Source organism: Scyliorhinus torazame, chromosome 9 (genome assembly GCF_047496885.1).
Source record: "Scyliorhinus torazame isolate Kashiwa2021f chromosome 9, sScyTor2.1, whole genome shotgun sequence".
In the NCBI taxonomy this organism is placed as follows: Eukaryota; Metazoa; Chordata; class Chondrichthyes; order Carcharhiniformes; family Scyliorhinidae; genus Scyliorhinus; species Scyliorhinus torazame.
Window position 1 is genome coordinate 157,453,151 of NC_092715.1, and position 15,764 is coordinate 157,468,914.

At 47.6% G+C, this 15,764-nt stretch overlaps 1 protein-coding gene across 3 annotated transcripts in view; it reads right to left on the reverse strand.

Annotated features, from left to right (window-relative positions):
* Positions 1–15,764, reverse strand: part of frmd3 (FERM domain containing 3) — a 356,546-nt gene that overhangs the window by 194,211 nt on the left and 146,571 nt on the right. For all 3 annotated transcript variants that reach the window (XM_072516657.1, XM_072516656.1, XM_072516655.1), the window contains one exon: positions 3,634–3,712. In XM_072516657.1, coding sequence (XP_072372758.1) covers positions 3,634–3,712 — 79 coding nt within the window. The remainder of the gene's footprint in view (positions 1–3,633; positions 3,713–15,764) is intronic.

Here is a 15,764-nt window from a genome sequence, read left to right on the forward strand (position 1 = left end):
GTTTCTTTAAATACATTAAAAACAAATGGGAGGCAAAAGTTGACATTGGGCCGCTCCAAAATGACGCTGGTAATTTTGTGATGGGAGACATGGAAATAGCCGAGGAACTGAATAAGTACTTTGCGTCAGTCTTTACAGTAGAAGACATGAGTAATATCTCAACAATTCCGGAGAGTCAGGGGACAGAGTTGAATATGGTAGCCATCACAAAGGAGAAAGTGCTAGAGAAACTAAGAGGTCTAAAAATTGACAAATCTCCGGGCCCAGATGGGTTACGTCCTAGAGTTCTAAAGGAGATAGCTGAAGAAATAGTGGAGGCGTTGATGATGATGTTTCAACAGTCACTGGAGTCAGGGAAAGTACCAGAGGATTGGAAAATCGCTGTTGTAACCCCACTGTTCAAGAAGGGAACAAGGAAAAAGATGGAAAACTATAGGCCAATTAGCCTGACCTCGGTTGTTGGCAAGATTCTAGAATCCATTGTTAAGGATGAGATTTCTAAATTCTTGGAAGTGCAGGGTCGGATTAGGACAAGTCAGCATGGATTTAGTAAGGGGAGGTCGTGCCTGACAAACCTGTTAGAGTTCTTTGAAGAGATAACAAATAGGTTAGACCAAGGAGAGCCAATGGATGTTATCTATCTTGACTTCCGAAAGGCCTTTGATAAGGTGCCTCACGGGAGACTGCTGAGTAAAATAAGGGCCCATGGTATTCGAGGCAAGGTACTAACATGGATTAACGATTGGCTGTCAGGTAGAAGGCAGAGAGTTGGGATAAAAGGTTCTTTTTCGGAATGGCAACCGGTGACGAGTGGTGTCCCGCAGGGTTCAGTGTTGGGGCCACAGCTGTTCTCTTTATATATTAACGATCTAGATAACGGGACTGAGGGCATTCTGGCTAAGTTTGCCGATGATATGAAGATAGGTGGAGGGGCAGGTAGTATGGAGGAGGTGGGGAGGCTGCAGAAAGATTTAGACAGTTTAGGAGAGTGGTCCAAGAAATGGCTGATGAAATTCAACGTGGGCAAGTGCGAGGTCTTGCACTTTGGAAAAAAGAATAGAGGCGTGGACTATTTTCTAAACGGTGACAAAATTCATAATGCTGAGGTGCAAAGGGACTTGGGAGTCCTAGTCCAGGATTCTCTAAAGGTAAACTTGCAGGTTGAGTCCGTAATTAAGAAAGCAAATGCAATGTTGTCATTCATCTCAAGGGGCTTGGAATATAAAAGCAGGGATGTACTTCTGAAGCTTTATAAAGCATTAGTTAGGCCCCATTTAGAATACTGTGAGCAATTTTGGGCCCCACACCTCAGGAAGGATATACTGGCACTGGAGTGGGTCCAGCGGAGATTCACACGGATGATACCAGGAATGGTAGGCCTAACATACGATGAACGTCTGAGGATCCTGGGATTATATTCATTGGAGTTTAGGAGGTTGAGGGGAGATCTAATAGAAACTTACAAGATAATGAATGGCTTAGATAGGGTGGATGTAGGGAAGTTGTTTCCATTAGCAGGGGAGACTAGGACCCGGGGGCACAGCCTTAGAATAAAAGGGAGTCACGTTAGAACAGAGATGAGGAGAAATTTCTTCAGCCAGAGAGTGGTGGGTATGTGGAATTCATTGCCACAGAGGGCGGTGGAGGCCGGGACGTTGAGTGTCTTTAAGACAGAAGTTGATAAATTCTTGATTTCTCGAGGAATTAAGGGCTATGGAGAGAGAGCGGGTAAATGGAGTTGAAATCAGCCATGATTGAATGGTGGAGTGGACTCGATGGGCCGAATGGCCTTACTTCCACTCCTATGTCTTATGATCTTATGGTCTTATTTGAAGCCTACTTGTGACAATAAGCGATTTTCATTTCATTTCATTTCACATGCCAATTTTCAATGCTCTGGCACCTCAACAGCGGCGTCAATGCATTCTACTCTGCACCTACAGTGAACATTGTTTGTATATCATTAGCGAGCCTGATCCAGGGGGAATTCCCGACAGCGAGTGCCACTCATGCTTTTAAAAATCGTGAAACAGGCGCAGAGGCTGCCGGACCTGCCACTGGGGGGGGGGGGGGGGGGGTGCTCCTGGTTGGGCACGGGGATACGGACCATGTTAATATGTCTGGCGTTCATCCGCTACAGACAATGGACTTTGGAATGCAACCAGGAATGGTAGCCTTCATCCTGGTCATCGCAGCCCTTGGGGATGCACTGAGGCTGTACAAGCTGGAGCTGCTCGAGGGGGACCCTGCAGTGGCAGAGCCTGTCCCAGAGGCACAGGAGGCAGCCGGTTAGGATGATGAGCCGGCCAACCTCATTCATTTGTTTCACTACTTCAAAGTTTTAACAAATGGATAAGCTCTTTGAATGACTTCATGGGCTTTAATCTATTCAGCTAGTGACGCAGGACTTGTTGACACAGTTATGCAATGGAATTCCATTACGAATGCTTAGCTGAGCTCTAAACACACTCATGGGTTCAGTTCAACAGGGGTTGTTTATACAGATGTCAAAGGAACTGAGTTTTGCTCTTTCGACAGTTTTATGACCTCTTAGGAGGACATTATTTTGTTAATGGTTTTTGCATGATTGGTCATTTTAACAGTTTTATGAGGTTCTTACAGGATTATATTTTTAAGTGTTTTTTTAATGACTGTTTAACCTGAGTTTTCTGAGGTTCAAATATGATTATGTTTGTTTGAAGTGAATTTTGAAGTACTGTTCGTTTGACAGTATGAGACTCTTGAGGACTTCCCAAAACTATTTTAGGGCTTGTGAGTGCTGTACATAGTAGGAAATGAGTGACAGGGTATGGAGGGGAAATGAATTGGGTATGGAAAGGATGGGGGTGCGATTTAGGGAACTTCACACTCATCTACCAAACTGGACTAATGTCCAAGCAAATGGAAGCATGATTTCTAACCTGCTTTCACCACCCTTGCCTGCCTCCATTTCCACATTGGGTCTCCTTTCTTATTTCTTCCTCCAAGTTTAAAATCTTTCCAATTGCCTCTATTAACATAGCCAAGAATCCTGTATGTTTTTGCAAGAGCTTTCTCAACTTGTTCTGCCACCTTCAGGGATTTGTATATACACCTTGGACCTTCTGCTCTTGCAGCCCCTTTAGTTTATTATGCCTCTCCTCAATCTTTGTTTCAAAATGTATCACTTCACACTTCTCTTGTGTTAAAGTGCATCCATTATGTCCTCCTGAAGTCTATTACTAGCCTCCTCGATGTTTACTAAATTGCCGGGTGTTGTGTCATCTGCAAACATTGAAATTATGCCCTGCATACTTGAATGCAGACCATTAGTATATATCAAAAACAGCAGTGATCCTAATACTAATTAATCCCTGACTAACATCCCTCCGATCTGGAAAACAACTATTCAACATTACTCTCTATTCTGTCCCTTATCCAATTTTGTATCCATGCTGCCACTGCCCATTTAATGCAAAGGACTTTAATTTGGTTGACAAGACTATCATGTGATAGATGATCAAATGCCTTTTGAAAGTCCATACACACATCAATCACACTTCGCCAACTTTACTTCAGCACTGGCATTTCTTCCACGTTCTAGTGGTTAATTTAAAAATAAACACATACTTTTTCATCAGAGAACAGAAGTACCTGGTAAGCTCTTCTTTGACTTTCATAGGTTCACGAGGATAAAACTTCACTCTGAAGCACATGGTATATGGAGGCTGAGCTGCAATATTACAAAGAAGCAAGTTAAATTAAATCAATAGTTTTGCATTTCTGGAAAAAAACAATTATTCAAAATATTCTTAGCCAAACATTACCTCATGCAATTATGAGCTCTGTAATTTCATATCATTGCTGTGGACAAGAAAACTTATTGATATAAATGGGATAAAGATGCATAAAAAGGTAGCTTCAAAGCAAGGTGCATGTCAGTAAAGAAAATATACATAACATTTTACTTCTCATGATACATATTATTTGCATACAGTAAGTCCCATTTTCAATGCAAATTTTTATTTTGTGTAACATCCCTTGACCAACATGTTCAATTCTGATAATCTGCTGTAAATCATTTATACCTAATACATATTTCCATAAAGGGCGCCCACGCATCAGACAACCATCCACCAAAAAAGGCCTGGTAAGAGATCTATAACCAGTAGATCGGACGCATCCACCGACATTTGGACAGAAATGAAGCAGAGGATAGCGAGCAGCTGGACACTGGAAGTCAGAATTCAGAGATCTGGAGCCCGAAAGAGAAAATCTTGAGAATAAATCCCACAGAAAAGTCAATAGGAGACAAAGAGGCTGAGCATGGGACATGGTATGCCCAGAATACAAGAAAATGGAAATGAGCCAGAGAGAAAAGGTGAAGTGTGCATCTGAAAAGAGGCTAACAGAAGAACAGGAGTACAAAGAGATTAGACATAGACAGGACAGTTATATCAGAGTAGGGCCTGGGGCATCCACTCACCACAATGAGCTATGGTACCATCCACTACAATAATTTACATACTAGGTGGCCACCATCATTTCAACCCCCAAACAGTGACCTAAATCTCTAACCTTGCGCCCAAGTATATGCAATAAGAATAATGCAAGGTTATGAATATGTAAGTGAAATACCATTATTAAGGCAATCAAAACGTATGAAGACTTTTAGCAATTGTTTGAAGCGTTATCAGTAGTGATCAAATGTAAATATCATAATGTGTTGACTTTGATGTTACAAGATAGGGCTTTCTACAACATAAGTCCATATCTGAATGTTTAGCATATTGTACTACAAAAGTTCAGGCATGACTTTTGACAGTCAGGAAGTTCTATCTGTATATGTTGCTTCTGGTCTACACTGATATTAATAATCTTGATCAATGGTGACAGAAAAATGTCACTCTCTTTTAGGATGGTCAGATCAATAAGATATAAAAGATGGCTTTAATTATCAATAACTTTTTTAAAGTTCTCCTCCTTTTGTGAGGGAAAAAACATATATAACACTGTAAGGTGATATCCTTGTTTCCATGCAAGCCTAATGGCACTGCTATTTTTCTGTAGTCTGTGTGTATTTATAAGTCAACTGCATCAGACATTTTCTCAAATCTTTGAAATTTTACTGCATACCAATTTACAACCTTACCACAGTCACTCAGTACGATACTGTAAAATGTGGATTTCTCGACAGCCATCACTTCCCGGTGACCTAGAAAATGTGGTTGATGTGCACGGGGCAGCCTTGAAATTTGGCACCCCAATGATTGCAGTGCCGAGGTGATGGCGGGGCTGTTGAATCAGAGGCCACCCAACCAGCATTGCGGTTTGAAACGCGCAGATGAACATTTTTGGCACTAAATGGCACACTATTGGTAGGAAAAGCTACCGTTGCCATCAGCAGGCTTAATGTTGCTTTCCCTGCCCGCCATCAGCCTTGTTGATATCCGGGAAAACCTTGCCCTGGGACTCCTTTTTCCTGAAAAAAGGAAACCAAGACATCACCTGATAGAGATCTTTAAATTTATGAAAGGTTTTGATAAGAGTGGATACAGAGAGAATAGTTCCGCTTGTGGGAAGAGCATAACTGGAGGCCATTAATACAAGGTCGTCACCAAAAATCCAATACAGAATTCAGAAGAAACTTCTTTATCCAAAGAGTGATGAGAATGTGGAACTTGCGCCACAGGGAGTGATTGAAGCAAATATCAGAGATGCATTTAAGGTGAACCCAGACAAGCATTTGAGGGAGAGAATAGATAGTTACGATGGTAGATTTAGAAAAGAAATAAGGATGAGTGGAGCATAAACAACTGCATGGACTGGTTGTGTCGAATAGCCTGTTTCTGCGCCAAATGTAAGACTCACCATTTAGGCCAGGTACCACAGGCCAGTCAAAACATATGTTGGATTTTATATTGTTATCAGGCCAACTCGTCTAACTACCACCCTTATCCTTATGTGATCAGTAAATTTCAGCACCAATGAGAAGATAAGAAAGCTGTATAGAACCTTAGTTAGGCCACACTTGGAGTATAGTGTTCAATTCTGGTCGCCACACTACCAGAAGGATGTGGAGGCTTTAGAGAGGGTGCAGAAGAGATTTACCAGAATGTTGCCTGGTATGGAGGGCATTAGCTATGAGGAGCGATTGAATAAACTCGGTTTGTTCTCACTGGAACGAAGGAGGTTGAGGGGCGACCTGATAGAGGTATACAAAATTATGAGGGGCATAGACAGAGTGGATAGTCAGAGGCTTTTCCCCAGGGTAGAGGGGTCAATTACTAGGGGGCATAGGTTTAAGGTGAGAGGGGCAAAGTTTAGAGTAGATGTACGAGGCAAGTTTTTTACGCAGAGGGTAGTGGGTGCCTGGAACTCACTACCGGAGGAGGTAGTGGAAGCAGGGACGATAGGGACATTTAAGGGGCACCTTGACAAATATATGAATAGGATGGGAATAGAAGGATACGGACCCAGGAAGTGTAGGAGATTGTAGTTTAGTCGGGCAGTATGGTCGGCACGGGCTTGGAGGGCCGAAGGGCCTGTTCCTGTGCTGTACATTTCTTTGTTCTTTGTTCTTTGGTCCAGTAAGTTAACTGCACAGCCTCTTAAGCCTCCAATACAGAAGAGAGGAAGCACTTATTCACTATGAACCAAAATAAGCTGCCTGCCATATTGGCATAGACAAAATATAAGACATCCAGAGTCCAAAGCTGAAGCATTTGTTCGGAAGGAATTGTAAAATTATCGAACAGAGATGATTTTGTTCGCAATCGATGTTTAATTTTAGTATTAATGCTCATGAGAAGTAAATATTACATACAATTTAATTTTATTTTGAAATGGTAATGCCTAGATTACTTACAATAGCACAATAATTACATTTTAACGGAAAATAATCTGGTCTAAGGCTACTGTTTTGTATCTGATGTATAATAACTTACTTCTTTAATAAATTGAGTGCAATTTTTCATTAAACAGGCAGGACTAAGTAAAACGGTAATGCTTTAAAGCATCATGCTAGTGCCCAAAATACACCAAAATAACGTGGTGCAGATTTCACTCACACCCACCTGGCGAAAGGCAACTCTGTATCACTTCTTGGTTCTTGTAGAGCATACAAATGGTGAAGAAGCAAGTTCAAGATAACATTAATTGTTAAAATAACAACGAAAATAACCTACTTACCTTTTAGCACTTCCTGTACCATTGTACCTCTTCCATGGTTAGTATTTTGCTATCAATTTGAATTTCAGCTTTTTCCTACTAACAGTTGTAAACTAGACATTACCATTTCATTGAAATAACTTGTCTTTAGCACATCCACACTCCTGAAAAAGGAAATACTAAACCATAGTCCATCTAAACAGTTTCCCACATGTATACCTAACTCTTAACTGTAAAAGGAAATGTAAAATTGCACATTTGGGCATTTTTCATATTCTCTGAAGTATTTACCAGCAACGAAAAGAAAAAAGTCTAATGCCGGAAATCTGAAAATCAGCAGAAAATATGAGAACTCCACAGCCAGTCAAAAACACAGATTGTTTTATGCATGACCATTCATTAAGTCTCCAATGAAAGGCGAATTTTAAAACATCCACATCTTTTTTTTCACAACGCATTATATTTTGACAATACCTGGTGTGGTGGTATGTATTAGGGGTAATACGGTACACCATGATGCCGACAGGCCATTGATAGATGGATACCGGGTCCAGATAGGATCTGCCGCCTACTGGGCTCCACCCAGAAATGCCGGTATAAGAAACCGGATTTCCCCCAGCAGCTGCATTCTGTACCCAAGCTGCTGGGGATCAAGTTTTGCTCAATAAACCCTTTAATTGATGTTACTTCAACCTGCCTTGCGTCATATTGACGGTACAACAATTTATTGAGCAGACTTAAATAATAAAAGACGACGTAGGAATATGGAGCTCCGCATCACCCCGGAGTGCCTGCGCATCGCACCCCAAGCAGCTAACTCGACCTCTATCTTCAAACATTGGCTGGCATGTTTTGAGGGCTACCTCCGAACGGCCCCCGGCAAACCAACGGACGAACAAAAAATGCAGGTCGTCTATTCCAGGATGAGTCCCGATGGCTACTCACTTATTGAGGACGAGGACGATTTCCCCGGTGCCATCGCCGTGCTAAAGGACATCTACATCCGGCCCGCCAACCAGGTTTTCGCGTGCTACCAGCTCGCCACACGATGGCAGTTTCCAGGCGAATCACTGGACGAGTTCTATAACGCCCTGCAGATCTTGGGTAGAAACTGCAACTGCCCGGCGGTGACGGCGAACGAACACACAGTTCCTGGTCCACAATGCGTATGTGGCAGGTTTGGCCTCTTCCCAGATCCGCCAGAGGCTTCTGGAGAAAGAATCTCTGGGTCTCCCAGAAGCTCGGGCCCTGGCGGCATCCCTCGATGTGGCCTTGCGTAACGCCCGCGCCTACGCCCCCGACCGCACTGCAGCCCCTTGGGCTCCGTGGACCCCCGCTGCGATCGACTCTCCGGCACCCCCCTCATCCCGCAAACCTGCGCGGCCAAAACACCGGACCAACCGGGGGGGCCCCGCTGCTATTTTTGCGGCCAGCCGAAACATCGGCTACCTGCAAAAGCTGTGGAAAAAAGGGCCACTACGCAACGGTGTGCAAGTCCCGCGGGGTCGCCGCTCTCTCCGGGGAAGAAACGGGACCACAGACCCAGCCCCCCCAGCGATCCACGTGCGACCAACGGACGCCGCCATTTTGGGCCCCGGACGCCATGAGGGAGAGATGGGCGCCGCCATTTTGTCCACCCCCGCCGCGTGCGATCCGTGGACGCCGCCATCTTGGCTGACAGGAAAGGACCCTGACACAGACGGCCCCATACTGCCTGACAACGATGATCCACTTCGACAACCACGTTTGGCATCGATGACCCTGAACCAGTCGCGACCCCGGACGCTCCAGACAGTGACGACTACAGTCCTGGTGAATGGCTACGAGACGCCGTGTCTTATCGACTCTGGGAGCACGGAGAGTTTCATTCATCCGGACACGGTAAGACGCCGTTCCCTCATAATTCGGCCAAGCACCCAGAAACTTTTCCAGGCAGCGGGGTCCCACTCCGTTGAGATCAAAGGGTTCTGCATCGCTAACCTAACAGTGCAGGGGAGGGAGTTCCAAAATTACGTGCTGTGTGTCCTCCCCCATCTCAGTGCGGCCACACTCCTAGGGTTGGACTTCCAATGCAACCTCCAGAGTTTAACATTTAAATTTGGCGGCCCTATCCCCCCACTGACTGTCTGCAGCCTCGCGACCCTCAAAGTTGAACCGCCTTCCTTGTTTGCGAACCTCACCCCGGATTGCAAACCCGTCGCCACTAGGAGCAGATGGTACAGCGCCCAGGATCGAGCCATTCATCCGGTCCGAAGTCTAGAGGCTGCTGAAGGAAGGCATCATCCAGGCTAGCAACAGCCCCTGGAGAGCCCAGGTGGTAGTCGTTAAGACCAGGGAGAAACAGAGGATGGTCATCGACTATAGTCAGACCATCAACAGGTACAAGCAGCTAGATGCGTACCATCTCCCCCGCATATCCGACATGGTCAATCGGATTGCACAGTACAAGGTCTTTTCCACCGTGGACCTCAAGTCCGCCTACCACCAGCTCCCCATCCGCCCCGGTGACCGCAAGTATACTGACTTCGAAGCAGACGGGCGGCTATACCACTGTCTAAGGGTTCCATTCGGCGTCACGAACGGAGTCTCGGTCTTCCAACGAGAGATGGACCGAATGGTTGACCAGCACGGTTTACGGGCCACGTTCCCGTATCTCGACAACGTCACCATCTGCGGCCACGACCAGCAGGACCACGACGCCAACCTCCAAAAATTCCTCCAGACCGCTAACGCCTTGAACCTCACATACAACAGTGAAAAATGCGTGTTCAGCACCGACCGTCTAGCCATCCCTGGCTACGTAGTGCGTAATGGAGTGATAGGCCCCGACCCTGAACGCATGCGCCCCCTCATGGAGTTCCCTCTCCCCCACTGTGCCAAAGCCCTGAAACGCTGCCTGGGCTTCTTTTCTTATTACGCCCAGTGGGTTCCACAATCCGCCGACAAGGCCCGTGCACTAATCCAGTCCACTACTTTTCCCCTGTCGACAGAGGCATGCCAGGCCTTTAGCCGCATTAAAGCAGATATCGCAAAGGCCACGATGCGCGCCATCGACGAGTCCCTCCCTTTCCAGGTCGAGAGCGACGCATCAGATGTAGCTCTGGCGGCCACCCTCAATCAAGCGGGCAGACCCATGGCCTTCTTCTCCCGAACCCTCCACGCTTCAGAAATCCACCACTCCTCAGTGGAAAAGGAGGCACAAGCCATAGTGGAAGCTGTGCGACACTGGAGGCATTACCTGGCCGGTAGGAGATTCACTCTCCTCACTGACCAACGGTCGGTTGCCTTCATGTTCGATAATGCACAGCGGGGCAAGATCAAGAACGACAAGATCTTGCGGTGGAGGATCGAACTCTCCACCTTCAATTATGAGATCTTGTACCGTCCCGGAAAGCTGAACGAGCCATCCGATGCCCTATCTCGCGGCACATGTGCCAACGTACAAGTGGACCGTCTACAAGCCCTCCACGAGGACCTCTGCCACCCGGGGGTCACTCGTTTCTACCACTTCCTCAAGGCCCGCAACCTCCCTTACTCCGTCGAGGACGTCCGAACAGTCATGAGGAACTGCCAGATCTGCGCTGAGTGCAAATCGCACTTTTTCAGGCCAGATAGAGCACACCTGATAAAGGCCTCTTGGCCCTTTGAACGCCTCAGTTTGGATTTCAAAGGCCCCCTCCCCTCCACCGATCGCAACACGTACTTTCTGAACGTCGTTGTCGAATACTCCCGTTTCCCTTTCGCCATCCCCTGCCCCGTCAGGACAGCGGCCACGGTCATTAAAGCCCTCGGCACCATTTTTACACTGTTCAGTTTCTCCATCTATATCCATAGCGATAGGGGGTCCTCCTTTATGAGTGACGAACTGCGTCAATTCCTGCTCAGCAAGGCCATAGCCTCGAGCAGGACGACCAGTTACAACCCCCGGGGGAACGGGCAGGTAGAAAGGGAGAATGGAACGGTCTGGAAGGCCGTCCATCTGGCCCTCCGGTCTAGGAGTCTCCCAATTTCCCGCTGGCAGGAAGTCCTCCCGGACGCCCTTCACTCTATCCGGTCCCTGCTGTGCTCCACCACGAATCAAACGCCTCACGAGCGCCTCCTTCTCTTTCCTAGGAAGTCCTCCTCTGGAACACCACTTCCGACCTGGCTAGCAGCTCCGGGACCCATCCTACTCCGGAAACATGTGCGGGCGCACAAGTCAGATCCTTTGGTGGAAAGGGTGCATCTCCTTCACGCGAACCCGCAATACGCCTATGTGGAGTACCCCGATGGCCGACAGGACACGGTCTCCCTGCGAGACCTGGCGCCCGCCGGAGCTACCCACACCCCCCCAACACCAATCACCACCCCCTCACACCCGCCGGCTCATCCCGCAGCCACCCCCTTCCCGGGGGGTTCGGTTCTCCTCCCAGACCCACCCAGGAGTAAGGAAACAGGGGACAGTGCTACGCTCCCAGAGACGATAGGACCCAAGCCAGTGCCATCACCACCACGCCCGAGAAGATCGAAAAGGACGACCAGGGCACCCACCCGGCTCATCGAATCACTTTAATTCATCTCAACGTTTTCAGTAGCCCGTTAAAAGCGGCATTATTGTGTATTGTTATAGTTATGGCACAAAGCCGACCCTGTTTAGCCCGTGTTGCCCGGTAAATGCGGCATTATTGTAGATAGTTATAGTACCATGCCGACCCTGTTTGGCCCGTTGGCCCGGTTAAAGCGACAATTTTGTTCATAGTTTAGAGTTACGGCACAATGCCGACCCTATTTGGCCCGTTGGCCCAGTTAAATTGACAATTTTGTTTATTGTTCAGAGTTACGGCACAGTACCGACCCTGTAAACCCCTACCACCATGCGAACCACCATCCCGCCGGGTTCTTTTCCAACAAGGGGTGAATGTGGTGGTATGTATTAGGGGTAATACGGTACAACACGATGCCGACAGGCTACTGGTAGATGGATACCGGGTCCTGGTAGGATCTGCCGCCTACTGGGCTCCACCCAGAAATGCCGGTATAAGAACCCGGATTTCCCCCAGCAGCTGCATTCTGTACCCAAGCTGCTGGGGATCAAGTTCTGCTCAATGAAGCCTTTAATTGATGTTACTTCAACCTGCCTACTTCATATTGACGGTACAACACCTGGTCCCTTTGTTGTTGAATTGAACCTGGTTGTGCTCAGTGTATTCATCAGCCATTTAGTAATTGACACATGCACGATATTTGCCCATGTGCAGTTACTTTGATAATCTTACGAGAATCTACTTTAAAATCAGAGGAAGGTCAAGTGAGCTTTGATTGTGAAGTTTGTTTCTGTTAGCATTTCAGATTTTTAGCGCTTTTTAAAATCAGCCTGCATCCTTTAACAGCAAAGAGACTTGAGCCATTTTGAAACATGGACCTCATTTAAATAAAAACAGCGGGATGCATATGTTAAAAGGGTGCCTCATTGTAGCTCACTAGGTTCAGGGTGATATAATATTAAGATGGCCTCCCAGATGGCAAGAAAGTAGGTCAGCTGATGGAAGAGAGGAAAGTCACAGTCATGGGGGCCGGGCGACTAGCGCAGAAGCAGCACAGATTTGTTGGGGAATCCAAAGGAGCACTCAAACAAGTCAACCCCACCATTTAATAAATCAAGAGACAAACATAAAAATCAAAAGATTTGGCATGAAAATTGTGACTTGCTTTTTTTTCCCAAACATAGATTGGCTAATAAACCTCCAAAGTAGGTTATTTAATCTCAAGCAGACCAGCTATCTTAATGCATCTGAAAATGCTTTACAAAATACTTCTTTAAAAATCCTACCTGTTATCAATTGTCCATTCAGACACAACAGGCAGAGGATCATGTTTACCAGCCTAATATCTATGATTTGTGGAGTTGGTGAAAGAGACAGGTTTTGGAAGAGTTTTCTATTTTGATTAACAGTTCTGTAATCAAAAACTTCCTAAAACTGGGTGGAGTGATTGCAAGGTGCATCAGTCCTCCTGTGCAGGTGCACCTGTTCCTGAGTGGCACATTCACACTCAATCGGTTGCACCTGGACACGTGCCGAGTGGTTAGCACAGTTCTTCACAGCTCCAGAGTCCCAGGTTCGATTCCCGGCTTGGGTCACTGTCTGTGCGGAGCCTGCACATTCTCATTGTGTCTGCGAGGGTTGCCTCCGGGTGCTCGTGTTTGCTCCCACAGTCCAAAGGTATGAAGGTTAAGTGGATTGGCCTTACTAAATTGCCCTTAGTATCCAAAAAGGTTGGTGGGGTTACTGGGTTACAGGGCTAGGGTGGAGGTGTGGGCTTGGGCGGGGTGCTCTTTCCACGGGCCGGTGCAGACCCGTTGGGCCGAATGGCCTCCTTCTGCACTGTAAATTCTATGATTATATGATTCTATGAGACTTCAGGGAGAAGACTACAGAGGAAATGGAAGGTTGGGCCTGTCACAAAATGCAACGCTGAGCCTTCAGTCTGAAATATCCTGTTGTCTGCCTGTCTTTCCTGAATCCAGTGGAACCTTGCCTACACTGGAGCCTAAATCACAGCAGTGTATCTGAATCCACAAATCACTACTGAGATTAAAGCTGCAATCAATCCATAATTGACTCATGCGTAATACTACAAACAACTCACCACTGTGCAAATAACTACCATGGATTACTGTTAGGATTAATCTGCAAGTACTATGACACACAAAATACTATTGTGATTAAAGCAGCAAAAAATCCACAATTTAAGCACAAAGGTTGATTTCCAGAAACACTACTATGAATTACTATTGGGGATAACCATTAAAACAGCAGCCTACAACATTACAAATTACTACTGAAGTTACCGATAAAACTGTGTGATCCACTGTAATAGGAGATGTAAGGTAGGACCTGCACTACAGGTTCGCCAGTAGCGCCTGCCGGCTGGCTCCGCCCACGGAGAACTATATAAATATGTATGACCTCCAGTGCCCTGTCATTTCGCCAGCTGCAGCAGGAGGCCACACATCTGACTGTAATAAAGCCACAGTTGTACCCAACTTTAGTCTTTGTGCAATTTATCGTGCATCAATTTATTACAGTCAGATTTTCCACAGAATGGATATCCGAATTAAGCCCGATCGCCTGCAGCTGGATCCGCACTCGCCCGATGCCAGGAAAGACTTTACTCACTGGCTAACATGTTTTGAGGCCTACATCAACGCGGCGGACCCCGCGACAACGGAGGCTCAGAAGATAAACGTCCTGTACTCCAGACTGAGCTCCAGCGTATTCCCGTTGATCCAAGACGCCACGAATTACACAAAAGCAATGGAACTCCTCAGAGAACTACGCGCAGAAGACGAACACGCTCTTCGCCAGGCATGTACTTGCCACCCGCTCGCAACTACCTGGTGAGTCCATCGAAGACTTCTGGCGGGCCCTAATCCAACTCGTCCAGGACTGTGACTGTCAGGCCGTCACGGCCGCCGAACACTCAAAATCTCCTCATGCGCGATGCCTTTGTGACGGGGATTACGTCGGACCGCATCCGAGAACGATTGCTGGAAGGGGCCACACTCGAACTGGCAGAGACGAAAACCTTGGCGCTCTCCATGACAGTCACATCCCGTACCGTACAATCATACCTCTTCCGCCGCGCTGCCCATCCTTCTACTCCTTCCTACCCCTCCTGGACCAAGACGACGACCCCCTCAGCCGGGGCCCTGCCTTCGCAATACACCTGCGCCGCACGCCGATCCGCGCACCCGGGGGTCCCCGCTGCTACTTCTGCGGTCAGCAGAAGCACCCCCACCAACACTGCCCGGCCCGCACTGCCGTTTGCAAAGCCTACAGTAAAAAGGGCCACTTCGCGGCTGTGTGCCAGGTCCGCGCAGTCGCTGCGGTTGCGCCCGCTATCACCCCCTCCCCCACGCCAGACGCACAATGGGCGCCGCCATCTTGTTCCCCTTCGGCCACATGCGCCCCATGGGCGGTGCCATCCTGTCCCGACCCCGCAATGTGCACACCATGGGCACATCTTGACCCCCACAGGGTCTCTGGACATCCCGACATCGGAACCGCACACGCTCGCCACCCGAAGCATCCGATGGCTACCCGCAGCTTGCTTCGATGACGCTGGACCAATCTCGCCCGCACAACCTGGCCACCGCGTCGACGACGGTTAAAATCAACGGCCACACGACCTCGTGCCTGCTGGACTCCGGAAGCACCAAAAGCTTTGTTCACCAAGATATGGTAAGGCACTGCTCCCTCGCGATCCACCCTGCCAATCAAAGGATCTCCCTAGCCTCCGGATAGCACTCAGTCCCGATCCGAGGCTTTTGTACAGTCACCCTCATGGTCCAGGGCGTAGAATTTAGTAACTTCCGCCTCTATGTCCTTCCTAATCTCTGCGCTGCACTCCTGTTGGGCCTGGACTTCCAGTGCAACCTCCAAAGCCTCACCCTCAAATTCGGCGGGCCCTTAACCCCCCTTACCGTTTGCGGCCTCGCGACCCTCAAGGTCAATCCCCCCTCCCTTTTTGCTAATCTAACTGTGGATTGCAAGTCCTTTGCCACTAGGAGAAGACAGTACAGCACCCAGGACAAGACCTTCATCAGGTCCGAAGTCCAGCGGCTGCTTAAGGAG